General features: G+C 45.4%; 1 protein-coding gene across 2 annotated transcripts in view; it reads left to right on the top strand.

The window, feature by feature from the left end:
* LOC119383620 (probable peptidyl-tRNA hydrolase 2) overlaps positions 1 to 19,787 on the top strand; it is a 50,406-nt gene that overhangs the window by 17,181 nt on the left and 13,438 nt on the right. For both annotated transcript variants that reach the window (XM_037651876.2, XM_037651875.2), the window contains exon 5: positions 3,363 to 3,477. In XM_037651876.2, coding sequence (XP_037507804.1) covers positions 3,363 to 3,477 — 115 coding nt within the window. The remainder of the gene's footprint in view (positions 1 to 3,362; positions 3,478 to 19,787) is intronic.

Genomic DNA, 19,787 nt, shown 5'->3' with positions numbered 1-19,787 from the left:
AACCTAAAAGATTCGGCAGATCCGACACGTTGTGGGAATCATTTTCATGCAAAGCAGACAGCGAGTAGCAGCCTATTCTAGATTTTTTTCTTCATGCCTAGCGTTACAAGTTGTATCTACGTCTTTGTGTTAATTGAATAATCGTGCACATATCATGCGCTCACCAGGCACGCCAAGCACATTGGCGTGTAAACGGTTGCTTATGGCTTGATGTAACATCGGTGCTCACGTTAGAGAGGGTCATCGTGTTTATGCAAGCAAGTGCACACTATGGGGAGATGATGTGCATATCAGAAATAGCTGCAGTTGTAGCCGTATTTGCAGAATGCTTGACCATAGCTTGTGGATTCATATTTGTGCATATGCATGTTTATTACATCGATATAGTACATAAATGTGGATAGCCAACACTGCAACCACAATCGGCGTTGCCCTGACGTGACACTTGTATAGGGTCTTTTTCAGAAACCGTTTCAAGCATTGGTGTTGCTCGTTGTAGAACACTCGACTTCCATACAGAAGGCCTGGGTTCGATTCCGGCTCGAGCAATCATTTTTATTCTTTGCATCCATTTGGATATTTCGCCCATTAACAACGGCACCCACAATGGCATCGCATTTTCTGTGACACGGGCTCCTTCACGCTATTGGGTTAAGATTTTCAAAGTCTGGATTATGGACTAGGAACCACCTGTGGCGCATACCCGAATGCGATGAGCCGCAGTTTTCAGGTATGTGCCAGACATGACTGGTGGAAAGGATTTCATGACAGGGAAGTAAGTTATTCATGTCATGACCTACGAATCCTGTTGGTCATACACTCACATCCTCCTATGCCAGTTTTGGTATAATGCCAAGTTAAGGAGACGACCACAAGAGTGCCAAGAGGTAGGCGGCCAGGTAGATAGATAAAAATGATCAAAGCGTCTTTGATTTGCTAAGAAATGCTTCGCAATAAAAGTACCAGCAGGACATCATAGTTGCAGACTGAAGCCAGAGCCTGCACCCGCTGTGCGACAGTTTTAGTCATGCATTTTTGTTCTTCCTTGCTTGCTTGTGCACCATATGTGAGTAAACCTTGTTGAAAGATGTACTAGTATGTGCGAATCAAAACTTTGGGAAGATTTCAATTTAAAGGGACTGACATCTGCCCAGAACATGAAATGAGATGACTCCACTGATAGAAAGATTGTCCGTCGCATTGACTCAAACCAGCCCTGTTTTTTTTTCTGGAGGGATGGATTTACATTTTTATTTCTTAATTGAAAGTCGCGAAAAATGACCTGTGGTGCCTCTGGCGGCAAAAACATGAACGATCCGATGAACCCGACCACGTGACCGTTGATTGCTGTATGCAGTCGACGATTTGTTTGTTAGTATTGGAATATTGTTCGCTTCTTTATATTAAAAAGTATTACTCCGTAAAAATGTAGATATAGGCCTGTGTTGGAAGTATGCATTAAAGTGGCGCTGCCTTCGCCTGACGTAATGATCCCACGCTCGTCAGCACATCTTGAGCAACTTTTCAGCGTGCTCATGCAACCGTGCACGCAGTTTCCAGGTCGCTAAGATTTTGGAGCGACATAGTTTTGCTACCTACATTTCGTCTCGGAAATGACGTGCGCTGCTACTCGGTGTGGCCACGCATAAGCGTAGTGACGTTTTCGGTGACTTGGCTTGGCTCGTGCATCGAGAGAGTAACGACGCCGGGACAAGCCACCCATGACACAGGCGCAGGCAACCTTGGACGCATGCGCGTACAATGCGGTACAGATACAGGAAAAGTGTATAATGCCACATTGTAACAGCTTGTTATTTTCAAAAATAGTTGGAAAGCTATAAATAAAGGTGGTTATACATAGTTACAGGAACTCCTGCGAAAGCAGAACAACAATAGCTTTCACAAATCGCGAGATGGGCTGGTGGCATCTCTGTCAGTATTCAGCGTTGCGGGAGGAAAGATACGTCCGTGTTTAGAGCCTTTCAGATAGAATAATACTGCTTCTAAAATAACTATGTGCTTTTGGGATTAACTACTGCAGCTACAAACACTGTGAAGGGTGAGCTTTCTGTCGCACCGTAAAAAAAATGGGTTGAGAAAAATCAGTTGTCGGTCCCTTTAAGAAAGCATTATCTTCGCTGCCAAAACCATGTTTTTTTACCATTCCACATCCGAAACAAATCCTTGCATAGCCATGTCCCAGCATTGCCAATGTGGCACTGTGAATGTTAGGAAACTTGCAAACTCAAGCTTATGTCATAATAGTTGGAGGTAATCTAGATGCCATGCTTCAGTCAATAAGAAGTGTTGCATGCCCTTTTATTGCATATGCTTTTAATATGCGTTCCAAAAGACAGTTGCCTTACGTAAATTCTACCCTGATGGGACCAGTGAAACTAACCAAATTGTCCCCTTGGTTGAATTAAACGAGAGGCAAAAAAAATGTGGTTACGAGACAATGTCAGTTCAAATGGCCGCATTTGCACTGATTTTAACACAACCACAAATTCAACACACACTTATGTTTTATGACTTCGGGGTACTTCAATTAAAGGGGTACTGACACAAAATTTCGCGGCCGAGATAGCCTGCTGGATCGATTCCCGTGTACGTGCGTGTACCATCTGCAAAATATCGGCAGCGAATAAAGCTTGGAAGGTATTTTATATGAATTTTGAAGTTCGCGAGCGCGATCCAGCATTACAGGCCGCACCTGGTGCATTGACACCCTCGGAGGTGACCCGAGGTGACCCCCCTACTTCCCCTACGTAACCGTTGCAGCCGGTACAAGTTATGATGACGTCGTAGCCGCCATTTCTGTTTTGATGCGCTTCCCGGCGAATCGCCCCTCGCCAGCGGGTCAAACCTGAAGTGATTCGCTACGTCGAAAATTCCTTCCATCCCCGCCGCGAGAAAATCGTCGCCATCAGACGACGATGAGCCCGGCAACGACAGACCGCGCGGAAATGCGTCACTGTTCTGTGTGCTCACGTGACCGAGCGTTTCACTCGCTAGGTGGTGATAGTTGCACCCGGCGGCTTGTCGTTTTTGGAGCTCTGTCAAACCAAAACTGAGGCTGTGTCGGTAATGAGGAGCTTGTAATTAATTATCTGTCGCGCGCTGCAGCAAACGATGTGCCGTGTTATGACTAACAGGCCCCCAGCAACACATTGCAGCAAAAAAACGCGGGGCGAAAATTTTTGTGTCAGGACTCCTTTAAGTAAAAATAAGTAAAAACGAGTAATTTACCCTATGCTTTCCTTTGTTTTTATTGCCAGTTGACTTCATATGACATCCCTTTGTGCATGCTTCAAGTGTCATCGTATGATGAGCTCTCACCAGGTGATCTCTCTTGTTTCCAGGGAGACAAAGATAGCCCTGCGGGCGCTTTCAACCCAGCATCTGTTGTCATTGGAGAAAAAGGCGTCAGAGCTTGGCCTGCCCACGTACCTGGTTCAGGATGCTGGAAGGACACAGGTATTGGTTTACGGCATGTTGTGTGCAGGGTGGTGTGGCTTAGTTCCTAAATGAAGTGTTCATTACACGAGCACGGAAGATTTTCAATAAGCGTACTGGGCATATAGAATCCATAAGTACGCCTCTACGGTGGACAAGCTTCCCAGGACAGGATGGTGAAACGATTACCATGCAAAAGATTGAGCTGAGTTATTGACACAGTTACTCTTGATGGATCTGTTTATTGAAGGATTTACTTGGTCTAGGGGGCTTTTCACCACATTAAATTCTAATTAGGGTTAAGTAGTAGCTGAAATAGAAAGTGAGCAGGTGAGCCCCAGGACAGAGTCATTTCTGATTTCCTTGGCTGATCCCTGCAAGTGGCATTCCTCTTCTTTCTTCCTCGATATCAGAGCCAAACTCTCGCACGGCTTTTAATTCACGTTGTCCACCTCCTTTTAAAGAAAGCTCACTCTTCCTGTACTCCCCTGGGTTTGGCGTCCATTGGTTATCACGTGGGGCAAAGTGGGCTGATCCCAAAAGTTACGTATTCAAAATTGGGCTCATCCATGGTATATATATATATATAGTAATCACAGGTGGCAAATTAGTGGGCTGGTCTTGATACTGCCAGTGCAAAACGTGTGTCCTCGCAAGAGTGTTGCGCGGTTTTTGAAGTGGGGCTCCATCTTGGGCAGCGCACTTGGAGGTGTGAGTGTTCTAATTCTGATATGAGAAAACATTATTTATTTATAATTCATTTATTTTATTAGGGGCGAAGCTCCTTAAGGCGGCACCCGTTCGTCCCTCGTAGTCGTCGTCATCGTAGTAGTCCGTAACAAGTCTTACGCTTTGACCTCCAAGGTGGTGCCGGTGGGAGATTTCTCCTGTGCATTGTTGAACAATAAAAAATTCGCAGCGTGCGCGTTAACTAAAAGCCGAATTCTTCTGTCTCTCATTCCCCATTAGCAGCCATTGGCATGTTCCAGTAGGAAACGTTAGTAGAAGTAGAAGTGTAAGTGTTAGCTAAAAGCCGACTTCTTCTGTCTCTCATTCCCATTAGCAGCCATTGTTTACCTCCAAGGTAGTGCCTGGTGAGATTTCTCCTGTGCGTGATTAAACAATAAAAATATTGTTCAAAACGCCGTTGATTGATGAAATAAACCAACGAAAGACGCCAGATGTTTTGTAAAAGCAGAACGAAAGAACGCCAGATGTTTTTCTTAAAGTGTAGTAGTAGTAGTTGTATGTAGCCACCTCGCCCGATCGTCAACGGGCGAGGTGGACCGGCAACGGCGCGAGGACCCTGCCGTACGAGAGTTAAATCACACTAAAAGACATACTTTGCGGGCGATACACTCTAGTGAGCTTTCAACTTTTCGTCTTAATGTACATGATAAAGAAATTATTTCTACGAAAAACGCAAGGCACACCTTGAGCAATATGTTTGGTTTTGGGACGCTAAATGGAACCATGAGGCGATGCGAAGCCGGAGCACTTGCACGATCGCGTTCCGTTGGCTTTCGTTGGGCATGCTACCGACCTCGCGTCGTGGAACGCGCGTCCTGTCTTCCCTCTAGCCTTGCCTTTAATTCGCACAGGGCGAGCGGGGAATGCGGTCGCTCTTGGCGCTCTTTCGCTCGGGAGCGGACTTCTTCCTTGCATTTCACCGATCACAAGTGATAATGAAGGGACCACGTAAACCAACAGTACAATAAAAGTTTGATGTTTAATATATACACGATGTTTCACACTCTTTATATTATGTACTGGGCGCATTTCACGGAAGAGTTTCACGGTTTACAGATGATTCCCTCCGTAGCTTCGCCCCACTCATCATCATTCACCCCGTGGATATGCTGTGATTTTTTTTTTGTTTTATTTATTTAGTGATTCATGCATGCATGTCACAGCAGAGCCAATGTGGCAGCACTGGGATCGGGTGCATGGGAACAGCACACAAAAGTGCTGTATTGGCAAACAAATCAGAACAATCGTAGAAACAAGTAAACCTATAAACAAGGTGGTTACATTTTGCAAAGTGTTGGCAAAATTTGATTCAGCAGTTGACAGCAAATACTAGTACTGTATAGAGAGTTCCACAGCACTTTAAAGATGTTAAATTTCAAGCTGTTAGTCTGCACAGACATGCTTGTTATGTTTAGTTCACGGTAGATTCATTGGTGATGATTCGTTGCTGAGCTCAAAAATGGACTTATATAGTCTGTAGGAAGAAGTAATTCAGATTTCATAGTACCAGAAAAGCTTTTCAAATTAACCAGCTGTGGAGTTATTTAATGTCGAAATAACAACAAAGAAATGCTTGCCATATCAATGCACTTTAATTTGCTGTGTAATGGGCAACAAGAGACATTTCTTAGGCATTGAAGGAGATGAAGATTAGCTGCTGAGTACCGCCAGCTGAGCAAGCAGGAGACATCAGCTGAGCCTCTTGAGCTTGGATTGTTTCATGTTGCCATATGATGCGATCTATTCACAAGCTGTCATAAAGCCATACGAAACAGTCCAAGCTCAAGGTTATGTAGCCTGCTAAACTTTCGGCGCTCTCGCTGGTAAGAAAAGAGGGAGAAAGAACTTAAAGGGACCGACAACTGATTTTTCTCGACCCAGTTTTTTACGGCGCGACAGGAAGCTCACCCTTCGTAGCGTATGTAGCTGCAGTGGTTTATCCGAAAAGCCCGTAGTTATTTTATAAGCAGTATTTTTCGATCTGAAAGGCTCCAAACACGCATGAAGGCTTGCTCCAGCAACGCTGAGAATTGATAGCGATGCCGCTAGCCCTTGCGAAAGCTGTCGTTGTTCTGCTTTCGCAGGAGTTACTGTAACTATGCTTAACCACCTTTATTTTGAGCTTTCCAACCATTTTTGAAAATAGCAAGCTGTCACAATGAGATGTGTGGCTTTATACACCTTCCCGGTATTTGTACAGCGTTGTGTGCGCCTGCACCCAAGGTTGCCTGCGCCTGTTTCATGGATGGCTTCTCCTGGCGTCGTTCCTCTCTCGATACACGAGCCAAGCCAAGTAATCGAAAACGTAACTGTGCATATGCACGGCCGCACCAAGTAGCAGCGCACATCATTTTTGAGACGAAGCGTAGGCAGCAAAACTCTGTCGCTCCAAAATCTTAGCGACCTGGTAACTGCGTGCACGGTTGCATGAGCACGTTGAAAAGTTGCTCAAGACGCGCTGACAAGCATGGGATCATTACGTCACGCGAAGGAAGCGCCACTTTAATGCATACTACTAACGCAGGCCTATATGTACATTATTATGGACTAATACCTTTTAATATAAAGAAACGAACAATATTTCAATACTAACAAAAAAATCGTCGACCGCGTACAGCAATCAACGGTCACGTGGCCGTCTTCATCGGATCGTCCATGTTTTTGCCGCCAGAGGCGCCACAAGTAATTTCTCGCGACTTTCAATTAAGAATTAAAAATATAAATCCATCTCGCACGAAAAAAACAGGGTTGGTTTGAGTCAGTGCAACAGACAATCTTTACATCAGTGGAGTCAACTCATTTCATATTCTGGGCAGTTGTCGGTCCCTTTAAAGCTGGTGACAAATTCCTGCAACTCCGTTTGTACTTGACCAATTTGAAAAATTTTTGGAGCAGTCAATTCGTGAGGCAATAAATGCCTCATGAATTGGAAAAGTGTTCACGGGCCCCCTTAAGGGGAGACGCGGGTCTTTTTTTTATTTCTTTTATTAGCTGGGTGAACTGAACAAAATTTAACAAACTTATCCCATTTTTTCTGCAGATTCCAAATCTCTAATTCGATTTTTGGTAGCTGCATTAGTACAAAAGATGTGCAATCTCTAAAAGCATATTTCTTACGGGAATTTTTGGCAACTTTGCTTTGTCAAACCCAGAAACAAAGTATGTGGCAAGGCTGCCAAAGAGCTGGTTTAGCCGGTGATGCTAATCCAATTGTCTTCAACAAACTTTGAATGCAAAATAAATAGACGTAAAAGTGAGTGAAATTTTTTTGCTGCATACTATTTCTGATAATCGAGAATTATAATTTGGTGAACAACATTATAAGAAAATAAATAGCATCACCGGCTAGACCAGCTTCCTGGCAATCTTGCCACATACTTTGTTTTTGTGTTTGACAAAGCAAAGTTGCCAAAAATCCCCGTAAGAAATATGCTTAAATATGTGTTAGAAATTGCATATCTTTTGTTCTAATGCAGCCATTAAAAATCTACTTAGAGATTTTGAATCTGCAGAATAAGCTGAATAAGTGTATTAAATTTCATGCCATTCACCCAACTTTTAAAAAACCATTTTTAAGACCCACGTCTCCCCTTAAGAGTAGGGGTTTGTGAAGAGGCAAATTTGATCTCGAATCGAATTCAAGTTGAATAGTGCTGCATAGTGGCCAAAAATATGAAATATTGAATAATATATCGATGCCAAAGCATGCGCGCACATCGAAGTGTCGATTATTGATAGAAGAGCCGCTATTTCTATCAGCAACAGCGCTTCTGGCTGTGAACAGTGGGGATTTGTTCGGGTGAGGGGGTGCTAGCAGTTGGTGCAAGCGCCTCTCGGTTCACGAGTGCTCCAGGAACGAGTGCTCTCGGTTCAAACAACCTCTGGCACTTGTTCATGGCAGCATTCGACAGGGCTGCTATTCCCTATATGCTATTATTATAATATCTGGGGTTTAACGTCCCTAAACCACAATATGATTACGAGGGACGCCATAGTGGACGACTGCGGAAATTTCAACCACCTGGGGTTCTTTAACGTGCACCTAAATCTAAGTGCACGGGCCTCAAGCATTTTCACCTGCATCGAAAATGCAGCCGTGGCGGCCGGAATTCGATCCCGCGGCCTTCGGGTCTGCATTCGAGTGCCATAACCACTAGACCATCTCTATATGCTATTCCCCAAGAGGGCTGCTATGCCCAAATTAGAAGGTTGTTGTAGAAAGGCCTCAATGAAGAAACAATGGGTGGCAAATGAACTACAGCATGTGAATGCAGCTGATAGCAGTGTTCCTCTTCTATGTGAAACTTGTCAAATATATATCCTTGACCCTTTGAGGGTCGAATTTTTTCACCAAATGCGACCCCACAGTGTTGTTTTTTTTTATTGCTGATTTAAATTCCTCGGCTGAATCTATCACGAAAAAAGTTGTCATAATTATTTTAAGTGACAATAAAGTGGCAAAAAAAATGTTTTGTGTTACGTACACATGGTTTATTCATGAGTTACAAGAGAAATTCTAAAAACAGCCTATACAGCTTTTAAAAAATTATGTGTTGTAATAAACATAATTCAAAGATGTATAAAAATAAGCGCACCAGAGTGCACTGGTTAGCGCGCTGAAGAAAAAAAATGGTGTGGTGTGTATGCATCTGGAAAGCAAAACAGATGAAAAACCTTTAATAATCCTTCGCCTTATCGCCAACTAGACTGAATTGGTTTATTTAAGTTCCCAAAACAGGAAACACAATGACAGTGGCATCATTTGTGTAAGTCAGCACCTGCGCGGAAACAAGTGTAATCGCTCCCCAGTGAGCAATAAACGAGAGAGTAACAGAGCGGTCGCCCTTTGAGAGATTCGAAACCAGACAGCGATCAGTTTTGCAGGAGCAAAAAGCAGGAACCACCCAAAGGACGAAACTGAAGCTAGCCACCGCATGCCCGCACGTGACCGGATGCGCTCACGTAGCTGGTGCATTGCTGTAGTAAAGCATTAAAAAAATGGAGAGACATCGGTGCAATGAAAAAATTCCACGTATTGTCGCAGTGTGGCAGCGCATGCCAAGCAAAAAAAATGAAAAAATGTGCGCTTTTTAAACACAGAAGCGATAATAAGTTCCCAGGCCGCAAAGCCCGGCCGCGGAGCAGCGGCTCGCTACTATCGGGGCGCGGCCATCGCAATCACGCCTGGGCGCACGCTGGCATCCAACATGTGTGTGGAAGGGGAGGGGGGCGTGTATCCCTCTCTCTCTTTGTTGCTCTCCTTCATAAGGAACCTAGGTATAAACTACTACTGTGCAGCGCTGCTTATTCCGCTAAGATGTTCCAACTAGCCCCAACACAAGCTCTTCTGAATACATTTCGGGCTCCGACCAAGCTCGTATGCAGCGAAATGGCCTGCGAAGACGGCTGATAGAACCACCGCAGTGCCAATGGAAAGTTAAACGCACGATATTGTTTTCCAGGAAGCCGAAAACTACGGTAATGTATATGGTGCCTAGCTAAATGTGGCCGCAATCATAATGCGTCAGTTTTCCGGAAGACTGCCGCCTCGCTACACGCTGCACAGTAGTAAAACATCGACAAGCGGACAATGAGGGAACATGACGCACCAAGTTTATACGTCGCTTTCTTATCAAGGAGAGCAAGAAATGGAGAGGGGTGCCCCTTCCCCTTCACGCACACGCTCGACGCCAGCGTGCGCCAAGGCGTGATTGCGATGAGAGCGCCCCGATAGCAGCGAGCTGCTGTTCCTCAGCCGGGCGTTGCGGCCTGGGAACTTTTGACCACCCCTGTACATGTACGTCATTGGCCATTTTGAAGGTGTTCGCGGAGGACGTACATGATGTACATCATTTGACCCTGAAAGGGTTAAGCTTGTCCAGTGCGTCTTTATGAGAGGCCTCCCTCATTTGCAAGCTGGCTGTGGTTGCAGCTGCCTCTCCTGAAAGGTAGTGTCACGCATCATCAGTGATGTGACAGCTGCACCAAGAGGCGAAACTTGTTACTTCCTGCTACGTTTTGGTAAAAATCTCATAATTTGTGCCGAGCTTGACCAAGACGTTATTTTGCATTCTTTCAGAGAAAAAGAATGTGGCAGGCTCTCAATGTAACTAATTGATCAACGAAAATTTTAAGTTTATATGTGCAAGGTTTTTTCCAGCAGTCTACTACGTTTCTATTAGTTGGGTACAACTTAAACAAGTGCTGACACAAAATTTGGAAGGCAAGATAACTTGTGAGATAGATTTGTGGGGACACACACGCATTATCTATGTATAATATCAGCAGATAATATAGCCTAGAACATATTTAAAATCAATTTTGAAGTGCATGTTGCGCCACTGCACACGAAACACGCCCTTGGTTTTTATGTAAACAACGAACCACCACCTGGTGTCACGAGTTTGTGTCGGCTGCCACGATCCTTGTGAGTGCTCTCTCCTAGCAGACCTTTTCAATGGAAAGAAGGGGCAGACTTGCATGGGAGTACTAAGGCTTGCTCCTTGCAGCTAACAGCGCGAAACACGTAGACGAGGAAGCAAGAAGTGGACACGGCACAGCGCTTACTTTTTGTTTTCGTGTTCTTCAATAAAAATTCAGTTGAAAGTCAGCGCTGTGCCGTGTCCACTTCTTGCTTCCTCGTCTACGCGTTTCGCGCTGTTAGCTGCAATGAATCTACACCAACTTGCCCAGCTTTCCATCCTACTAAGGCTTGCATTCATGCCCTTGCATTGACAGTGCATTTTTGGGGCGTCACGCATATTTACAGCGCCTCAGCAGGGATTATGGCAGCACCCAGGAAGCCTACGTTGAAAAGAGTTGTCAACGCGATGCTCATGTGCACGCAGTTTTGTGTGCTCGTGTAGCCGGCTATGTTTACATGAAAACCACTCTGGGTCCAGCCTCACTCGGCGCTCTCTGGAACTGAAACCGCCAGTGGGCATTATAAAACCTTCTCCAAATAATTAACTGTCGTGCGCTTGAGCAAACGAACTTTCCAGCCTTGATAAGTGGGTCGTTAGCTACTTATTGCAACAGAAAAAACAGGATGCAAAATTTTTGTGTCAGTGCTCCTTTAAAGGCCAACTCCGGCGATTTTTTGGCCATATCAAAGTAATGGTGCTTTTATGTTCCTGAGACGCTCCTGTCACGGGCCCGATAGCAGAAATACTTGGCAAATTGGAGAATAATTTTATATAAACAAAAAAGCGCAACACCGAAACCCAACCATGTATACTGTCTTCGCGTGACGTATAAGTAGGGAAAAACCGGAAATAATGCAAGGCATGCCGGTCCCGCCAGCGCGTAGTATGAAAGCCGCGTAAGCGGTGAAGACCAGACGCTCAGGGGAAAGGAGACTCCCTCAGAAATATAACTTGTGCGTGACTGACCGTGCTACGTGCACAAGCTCCTCGGAGCTGTCGGAAAATGACAGCTGCGATTCGGACGCATTTTGTAGGCGAACTAAAATCGCCAATCCATTCCTCTTCGATGAAGTGGACACACCTGTTTAGTTCTTTGCATGCCTGGTTGCGCATTCCACCGCCAGATGGCACCATCTATCCAGGCGGCCCAAGTTTGTGCGGCCGTGATCGGGCAAAAATGCTATCGCTGAGAAGTTTGCGGACTAACTAAAGCTTCTTAATATTGCTATGGGAAGAGTGCATAAGTGTGGCAATAGCGGTGTTAAACAAAACAGGATGTTGGTAGGGCTGAAGGAATTTAATATAAGCCAAGTACGAGCCACCTTCTCGCACCCGCGTTACTAGATTAGGATACGTTGTTTCGCACGACGTGCAGCTCCCCATATACCGATAGGCCCGGTGCACCCTGTATATGTTACGGAAAGTATTTCCGTACGATGTTCACGCATGTGCATTCTTCGGCCAGTACGGTATTACCGCACTTTCCGTGCGGTAAATTGGCATTTCTAGCTCTAATATAAAGACGCAGGGTAATCGTTAGGTGCGAGTGTTTCGTGACTACCAACGAGAATCGTGTGCAGCCCACAGCGCAACACCACTTGCCACCCATCGCACGCATTACCACAAGGAACTGAAATTCACACGCCCAGCCAACGAAGCGCTCGCCAAACACACGCGATTGTTGCCTTGCGGATAGCAGACGCTCTAGTGGCCCCTCGGTTCCATCACTTCCACTTTAACAAAAATGATGTCACGCACACAATGTTGCCAATAATTCTGGGAAGCGAGGTGGGGAGAGTCGGGGCAATCAATAAAATTTATTTGTAATGAATTTACATATGTCTCCAGCTTGTAATTTGGCATAAATAACGGAAACATGAAAAGGAACGTACCAAGCGAATTTTATTGAGATCCATTGACCTCAAAAAATCGCCGGAGTTGGCCTTTAAGAAGACAGGAGAGGCGCAGCCCAAGTGACCTAAGTGCAGCAGCCGATAGCCTCTGCGGTCAAGTAAATTGTCCCACTCATGTTGTCAGCCGTGCTCTCCAACGGTGGAGACACCGTCCGTCTGGCCCATGACGACGATGTAGGGCGCATGCACATTGGTGTGGGCTTGTATGTATCCGGCCTTGACGTGTCTTCTGCCTTCTAGTGTTGTACGTGACTACGGAATCGATTGAGCGGTAATTCTAGATTTTAATGTTTCTTGCTGAAAGGGGGGAGGGCTCCGGGGGGGCACCACTGTCAAGCAATGCCAACTACCCCATCATGCATAAATAAAGTTTCCTACGACTACTACTAGTATCTCGTTCTGCGGCATCATTAAATCGAGTAAATATAGTTTCCTACTGTTTTGGTGTTAAGAGTTCAGTAATACTTGGTGCAATTACAGGGTTTTGTAGGATGGCAGCCTTTTACTTGATTGATTGCATTAATTACAGTGAGCAGTACGTGTATGTGCTGGAACAGATGTTTGCTTTTTTCATTAAAATTTGCATTACTGTTCATTCTAATTAACTTCAAGAAAAGGTCATGTAGAATGCTTGTTTTAATATGGTACTGCAGTCAGTATTTATCAGCAATTCCACTCACGGCAGAGGCCTGTGAAATTTTGCTGAGAAGACGTGCGAGTGTGTGAAATGCAGAAGAGGAAGGGTAGTGGAGCCGGCGCTTGGACTGTCTGATTGGGCGAACCGGACTGGTCTTGACCGCAGTTGCACTGCTCCTGCTTCCATGTCATTTCATTTCATCTGTAAATAAACCCATTCCTTCGTAACAGTTTGGTGGAGGTGCGGACGACCCAGCTCTACCGATTTTGCGACGAAGCAGACGCTTGGCTGGCTTGCCACCGCGGCCACCAGACATGGATGACACAGGAGAAGGCAATAATAACCTTGCCACTGGTGAGCAACAGTCTCATCTCATGGGACAAGCTTGCTACAGGACACCAGAGCGTCAGCCAAGGACCTTTTGGCAGAAGCCGGATGAAGACTTTCAGCACTGGCATAGGCACTACCAAAGAGTGAGTCGCTGCAACCGCTGGAGCGCTGTTAAGCAGGTCGAGAATATGGTGTTTTTTTCTTACTGGGACTGCACTTCTCTGGTTCAACAACCATTAACAACATGGGAAATTTTTGTGCAAGAACTGAAGAAGTGTTTAGAGACTCGACAGCTAAGATTAAGAAAGCTGAGCAGACGCTTTCACACAGAGCTCAGTTACCTGGCGAAACGTGTGCCACCTACATTGAGGCTGTTTCGAAATTTGGAATCGTGAGTGCGGTCATGTCTGACGAAAATAAGGTAGGCCATTTCCTCAAAGGAATCGCGGAAGATGTGTATAATTTTCATGTCAAGAAAGAAGACCTAAACACTCCCTCCAATCTAAAGAAGCACTGCTGTGCATTTGAAGCACTGAAGAGGAGGAGAATCCTCCCGAAATTCGGGCATCTTGATAATGTGACCACAATCGCAAGTGTTACTATCCCATCCTATGACGACCTCTCCTCGGTTATAAGACGAGTGGTTAAAGAGCTTGCCCAGCTACAAGCTGTGGACACAGCTAACGTATGCCATCAACATGCATTCGACGAATGCACGCTGATAAGTCGTCAATATACGTACACTGATGAACCATCAATATACGCACACTGATGAACCATCGGTGTCACGGTCACGTCAAAGTTACTCTGAGCCTTGCCCAGCTTACACCGAGCGGTGTAAAAGAAGGAGCAAGCGGCCACTTGAAAACCAGGAACGTAGGCAAGTTGCATCACGGAGATATGCTCCTCAGCCACCATCTCCGAGCTTCTACTAAGCAGCGAGTTAATGCTCACCGGGGACGACTAGCCGCGACACCCGTACTTGCTACAACTGCGGGCTGCCTGTACACATCGCTAGGTACTGCTACCGCTGCCAGCAGCGAGCTCTGCGTTTCAACGTGTATATGGCCTGCGTGCACGCTGATGAGCCCGGATCATTGTCGAGTTCCTTTCAACGGCAGCGCGCAGCAGCGCTGACTTCCCTTTCTCGGAATGCAGCATTACACCACCGCCAGCACAACAGCAGCGATCCCGGTCACCGCGTCGTCGCTCGGTGTCACCACCGCCGCTGGGAAACTAAGTGGTACGACCAATGGGGGCGAGGCCACAGAACCATCTTCTTCAAGACCCCCTTGGGGTGTGATGGTAAAGAACAAAGTGTGTAGTGTGTGTTCATGTAGACAATGTGAGTACTGTTGCCCTAGTTGATACTGGTGCTGCAGTTTCTATAATGAGCCTGTCTTTTAAAGATTGCCATGGGACTAAAGTAATGTTCGCTTGGAATTTGAACGCTACCCTCAGCGGTGGTGGAGGAGAAATGTTGCGCCCGGTTGGTGTTTGCTCTGTTCTAATTGTCGTAGGAAACCAAAAGTTTAGTGCTGAATTAACTGTACTTGCATGTTCAACTCATGACATTATTCTAGGTATTGATTTCTTATGTGAATTCCGTGCCACTTCGGATTGTGGTAGTGGCACATTTTTTTCTTCACAGCGCCTTGCCCACTTTGCTGACAGAAGATACCAGTGGTGATAGCTTGGACCTGTTTTGAATGTTGCAAGACAGTTTCTCCTCGCAGACCACAATATTCGTGCATGTAAACTCTTCACGTCCTCATACGGGTTCTTGCTACGGTTTAGCTGAGTCGGATTTTAATAACGCACTCAAGATAAACGTTATTGTGCCTCGTGCTTGCTGTCGACAGTTGTGCTGACTTGTGGACCGTGAACGTTTCGGCGCAGCCTGTATCTCTGCCTGAAGGACTTAAATTAGCAAGCTTTCATGAGTAAACTACTCTTACTGTCTGGTCAATTGAACTATCGACAGTCTTAAAGAAATCCTACCCCAATTTCTACCCTGATCATTCTGCCAACATTCAGCGCATGATCAACAAATCGCTTCCTTCTACTGAACGGTTTCTATTTCTGCTGCAGGAGGTGCTCGCAGACTACACTTCAGTGTTTGACTTTGTCCAAGACGAAATATGAACCTGTGTGCCGCCACCAACACAACATCATACACAACATCTTGTACACAACATTGAATCTATACAGGGCAAGCACCACCGTCAATTCGTCGGAAGCCTTATCACGTGTCGCCTTCTGAGAAGAAACTCATCGCTGAGCAGCTTGAAGACATGTTGAAGAAGGGAGTGATACAAGAATGGTGCAGTCCCTGGGTGGCTCCTGTCATCCTCGTCAAAAAGAAGGACAATTCACGAAAATTCTGTGTGGACTAACGCCGCCTAAATACCATTACGAAAAAAGACGTCCACCCGCTGCCATGTATAGATGACGCCGTCAACTGTCTGCACTCTGCCTCCTATTTTTCTTCTATTCACTTGCATTTGAGGTATTGGCAAATTTCTATGCACTCATCAGACAAGGAAAAAACAGCCTTTGTAACACCTGACGGTCTTTTTGAGTTTAATATGCCCTTCGGTTTGTGCAGCGCTCCAACGACATTTGAGAGATTTATAGATAAAAGTGCTCCATGGACGAAAATAGGATGACATTATTTATGGTGTAGCGATGCCTTGGAACTCTACAGTGAGTCGCCCTCTTCGTCTCCTTTTACACAGAATGCAGCTCGTGCTGAGAGTCGGCCCCACCTTGAGAGTCGCTGTCATGCATCGTCACCGAGTGCCCGCCAATAAACACCTTTACAATGGAATGACTTTTTAAGAGCACAACCACCGCTTGTCGCTTGTGCTTGATTGCATACGGAAAGCAGGCCTTGTGTTAAACTCCAAAAAGTGTCATTTTGGTGAAAGTGAAGCCCTCATACTAGGCTTTCTCGTGGGCAGAGAAGGCATACGACCGGACTTACAGAAGACTGCAGCGGTTTGTAACTTTGAGCAACTGCGAACAGTGAAGGACCTGTGAAGTTTTCTGGGTCATTGCTCATATTTCTGCCATTGTATTAAAAATTTTCCTCAACTTGCTTCTCCCCTGACGTCCCTTCTCCCTAAAGATGCACCGTACTTGTAGAATGATAAGTGTGATGCTGCATTTCAACAGTTGAAATTTTTGCCGACTTCAGGGCCTATCCTGAAGCTTGTTGATCCCAAAGCTTCCACTGAATGGCATGCTGATGCTAGTGGACTCGGTGTTGGCGCTGTGCTCGTACAAATCTGCAGCAGCCGCCAGCATGTCATAGCGGATCTTCATAATGACCTTTCCAATGCTCTTTCCCTTCTCTCCCCTGCCTTGGTCACTGTGGTGTGGGTGCCAAGTCATGTGGGGATTGCCGGTAATCAGCTCGCTCATGAACAATGAAAGCTTCATAGACTAGCGTTGTCGCGGTCGGCCGAATGATAATACGTTTCATACGCGAGGGTGGCAAAGAACGCGTAGGAAGCAGGGGGACAAATTTTTATTCTGCCCGACTCACGTCCATTGAATAAACTGCTCAAAAATCCCTGTGCCACTAATGTCTTGGCCATAACTTTTTGTTATTTGGAACGAAGGCATCGGCTGTCATGGTGTGAGCCATTTTCTGTCACAACAAACCTCTCTCTTTATAAAAATTATTCTATGATTAATTGTTATCAATAAGCAAGACTTAATTATGCTAATGACAGCATAAATACAAGAAATATGTGTAATTATTTCAGTATATGGCCTTATTAGATTGCAATATCTTCTTTTCTGCCGTGTTTATCACACCACTCCTTCATACACAGAACTTGGTTTGAAATCCATACTGGTTTTTTGTAGATCAAAAAATGAAGTTTATGAAAAAAGAACAAAGGCACACTGGAGAAAGGCCACATGTCCAAGAAGTGAAACATCATAAAAAAAAAACAAAGATCACAACCTTTAGGTATTTTAGAGAAGGCCAAACTTTAAACGCAGTTTTCTCAATACTGTTTCTTTGGCATGTTGCTCAGCTCGTGGAGAAGATATCCTGGCAACTACTACACAGATTTTGATTCCCTTTTTTTTATTTTAATCCTTGAAGTCTTGTTGACAGGATGACATTATTCTTTACCTTGCTTAGGGCCTAGTTTTTTTTTTGTAAGTGATAATTAGTGCATGAGAAGTTCTGATGTAATACGTGAAACTGATGGGGATGTTATTTGTAAAAAAACTAAAAGGAATAGACAATCTTCAATAATGTCATCCTGTGTAGTGTTCTTTTGAGCAAAGATCAAAACCACTTCGGACCTTCCTGGCATGTTTTGTTACAATGCTAGGCTTTTCACCAGCAGACTATGTCATCAGATTATGTAACACAGTGTAGTTTGAAAACTAGTCGAGATATCGCAATGAAACTTCATATATAGCTATTCGAGACACTATTCAGTATGCCTGCCAAATTTCAGTACTCTAGGTCCGCAAACAAAAAAGATTTTTTCAATCGCCACCTCCCCCCTTAATAGCCGGGTGCCAGTGGTCCCCTGTCCATATCCCCCCACAGCGGACGAGGCACGCTTTTACAAGGAAACTGTGAAGCAGCACTGCAAAAACCTCCAGCGTTCATTGCAGACTCTGCTTCCACCACACCCTTCCCTCTACTCTGTCCAAACACGCACTCTGAGAGCCATTCAACTCAGCACTCTGATCACTCCAGCACGCCTATTCCTTTATCACTACCGCTCTGACCCTTCGTGTTCCAGTTGCCCATATATGGACACAAACGTAGAACACGTCCTTTGCTTATGCCCTGCAGCCCTACAATCTCCTCACTATCTTTGCCCCTCACCTCACTGGCGGGTGTAGTGGCTTGCTTCTCCACAGACGTCCCTTCTCCATAAAGACACACCATACTTGTGGAATGATAAATGTGAGGCGGCATTTTAACAGTTGAAATTTTTGCTGCAGGACCTATTCTGAAGCATTTTGATCCTGAAGGTTTCACCGAATTGTTTGCTGATGCTAGTGGACTTAGTGTTGGCGCTGTGCTCGTCTGAATTTGCAGCGGCCGCCAGCATGTCATAGCTTATGCCAATCGGACACTTACCAGAGCAGAGAAGAACTACACTGTCACCGAGCTTGAGTGCTTAGCAGTTGTCTTTGCCATCCAGATATTCCGGCTGTATCTACATACTGCGAGTTCACAATAGTGACTGACCATCACTCACTATGCTGGCTTGTTGGACTCCGTGACCCGTCTGGCTGGTAGGCTTGTTGGGCGTTGCACCTCAAAGAGTACGGCTTTTCCGTGACCTATAAGAGGGGACGATGTCATGCGGATGCTGGTTGCCTTTCCTGCCTTCCTTCAGCACACACAAATGCCGACGACGATGACTTCGATGACTATTTAATTTCAGTCTCGTCCGACTTTCCAGATCTCAGCAACTTCAAGAGTGAGCAACAACGTGACCCTAGCTTGAAACCCTTACTGGAAGCTTCGTATGATTCCCCAGGGAAGCATTTGACTATTTCTAATGGTTTGCTGTGCAAGAACTACTCAGCCGACTGTCTGCCATTGTGTCTAGTGGTGCCAAAAAGCTTGCGCCCAGTCGTTCTTCGTTCTATGCATGGTGACATAACGTCCGGTCACCTTGGCTTCAAACGTACACTACAGCAACTTCGTGAGAGGTTTTACTGGCTGAAAATCTGGAAGACCATGAAACAATATGTTGCCAGCTGTGCTGTTTGTCAGCGCCACAAGCAAACCATGACTGCTCTGGCAGGTTATTTGCAGCCCGTTTCTCCACCAACATCTCCTTTTGAAAAAGTCTGCATCGACTTGCCCGGACCGCTTCCAAAGACCCCATTATAGTGTGCATGGATTATTTAACTCAATGTACAGAAACAGAGGCAGTTACGTCTGCCTTAGCGGCTGCTGTCTCTTCCTCTCTGCTACAACGGGTCGTATTGCGTCACGGCGCTCCATGGGTTGTCGTTAGTGACTGTGGATGACAATTTATCGCCGAAGTTGCTGCAGAACTTTTGCGCCTTTGTGGTTTCTTTATTGCCACTTCACTCCTTACCATCCTCAAACTAACGGTCTCACCAAGAGGACGAATCACACTCCTACAAATATGCTATCGACGTATGTTGATGCTGAGCACAGGAACTGGGATGCCATCTTACCTCTGATAACTTATGCATACAATATTATCAAGCATGAAGTTACTAGGTATGCACCTTTCTTCCTGCTTTATGGAC

The sequence above is a fragment of the Rhipicephalus sanguineus genome, chromosome 2 (assembly GCF_013339695.2).
Source record: "Rhipicephalus sanguineus isolate Rsan-2018 chromosome 2, BIME_Rsan_1.4, whole genome shotgun sequence".
Classification (NCBI taxonomy): Eukaryota; Metazoa; Arthropoda; class Arachnida; order Ixodida; family Ixodidae; genus Rhipicephalus; species Rhipicephalus sanguineus.
The sequence above is the reverse complement of the archived record's forward strand: the minus strand, read 5'-3'. Positions and strand labels throughout refer to the sequence as shown.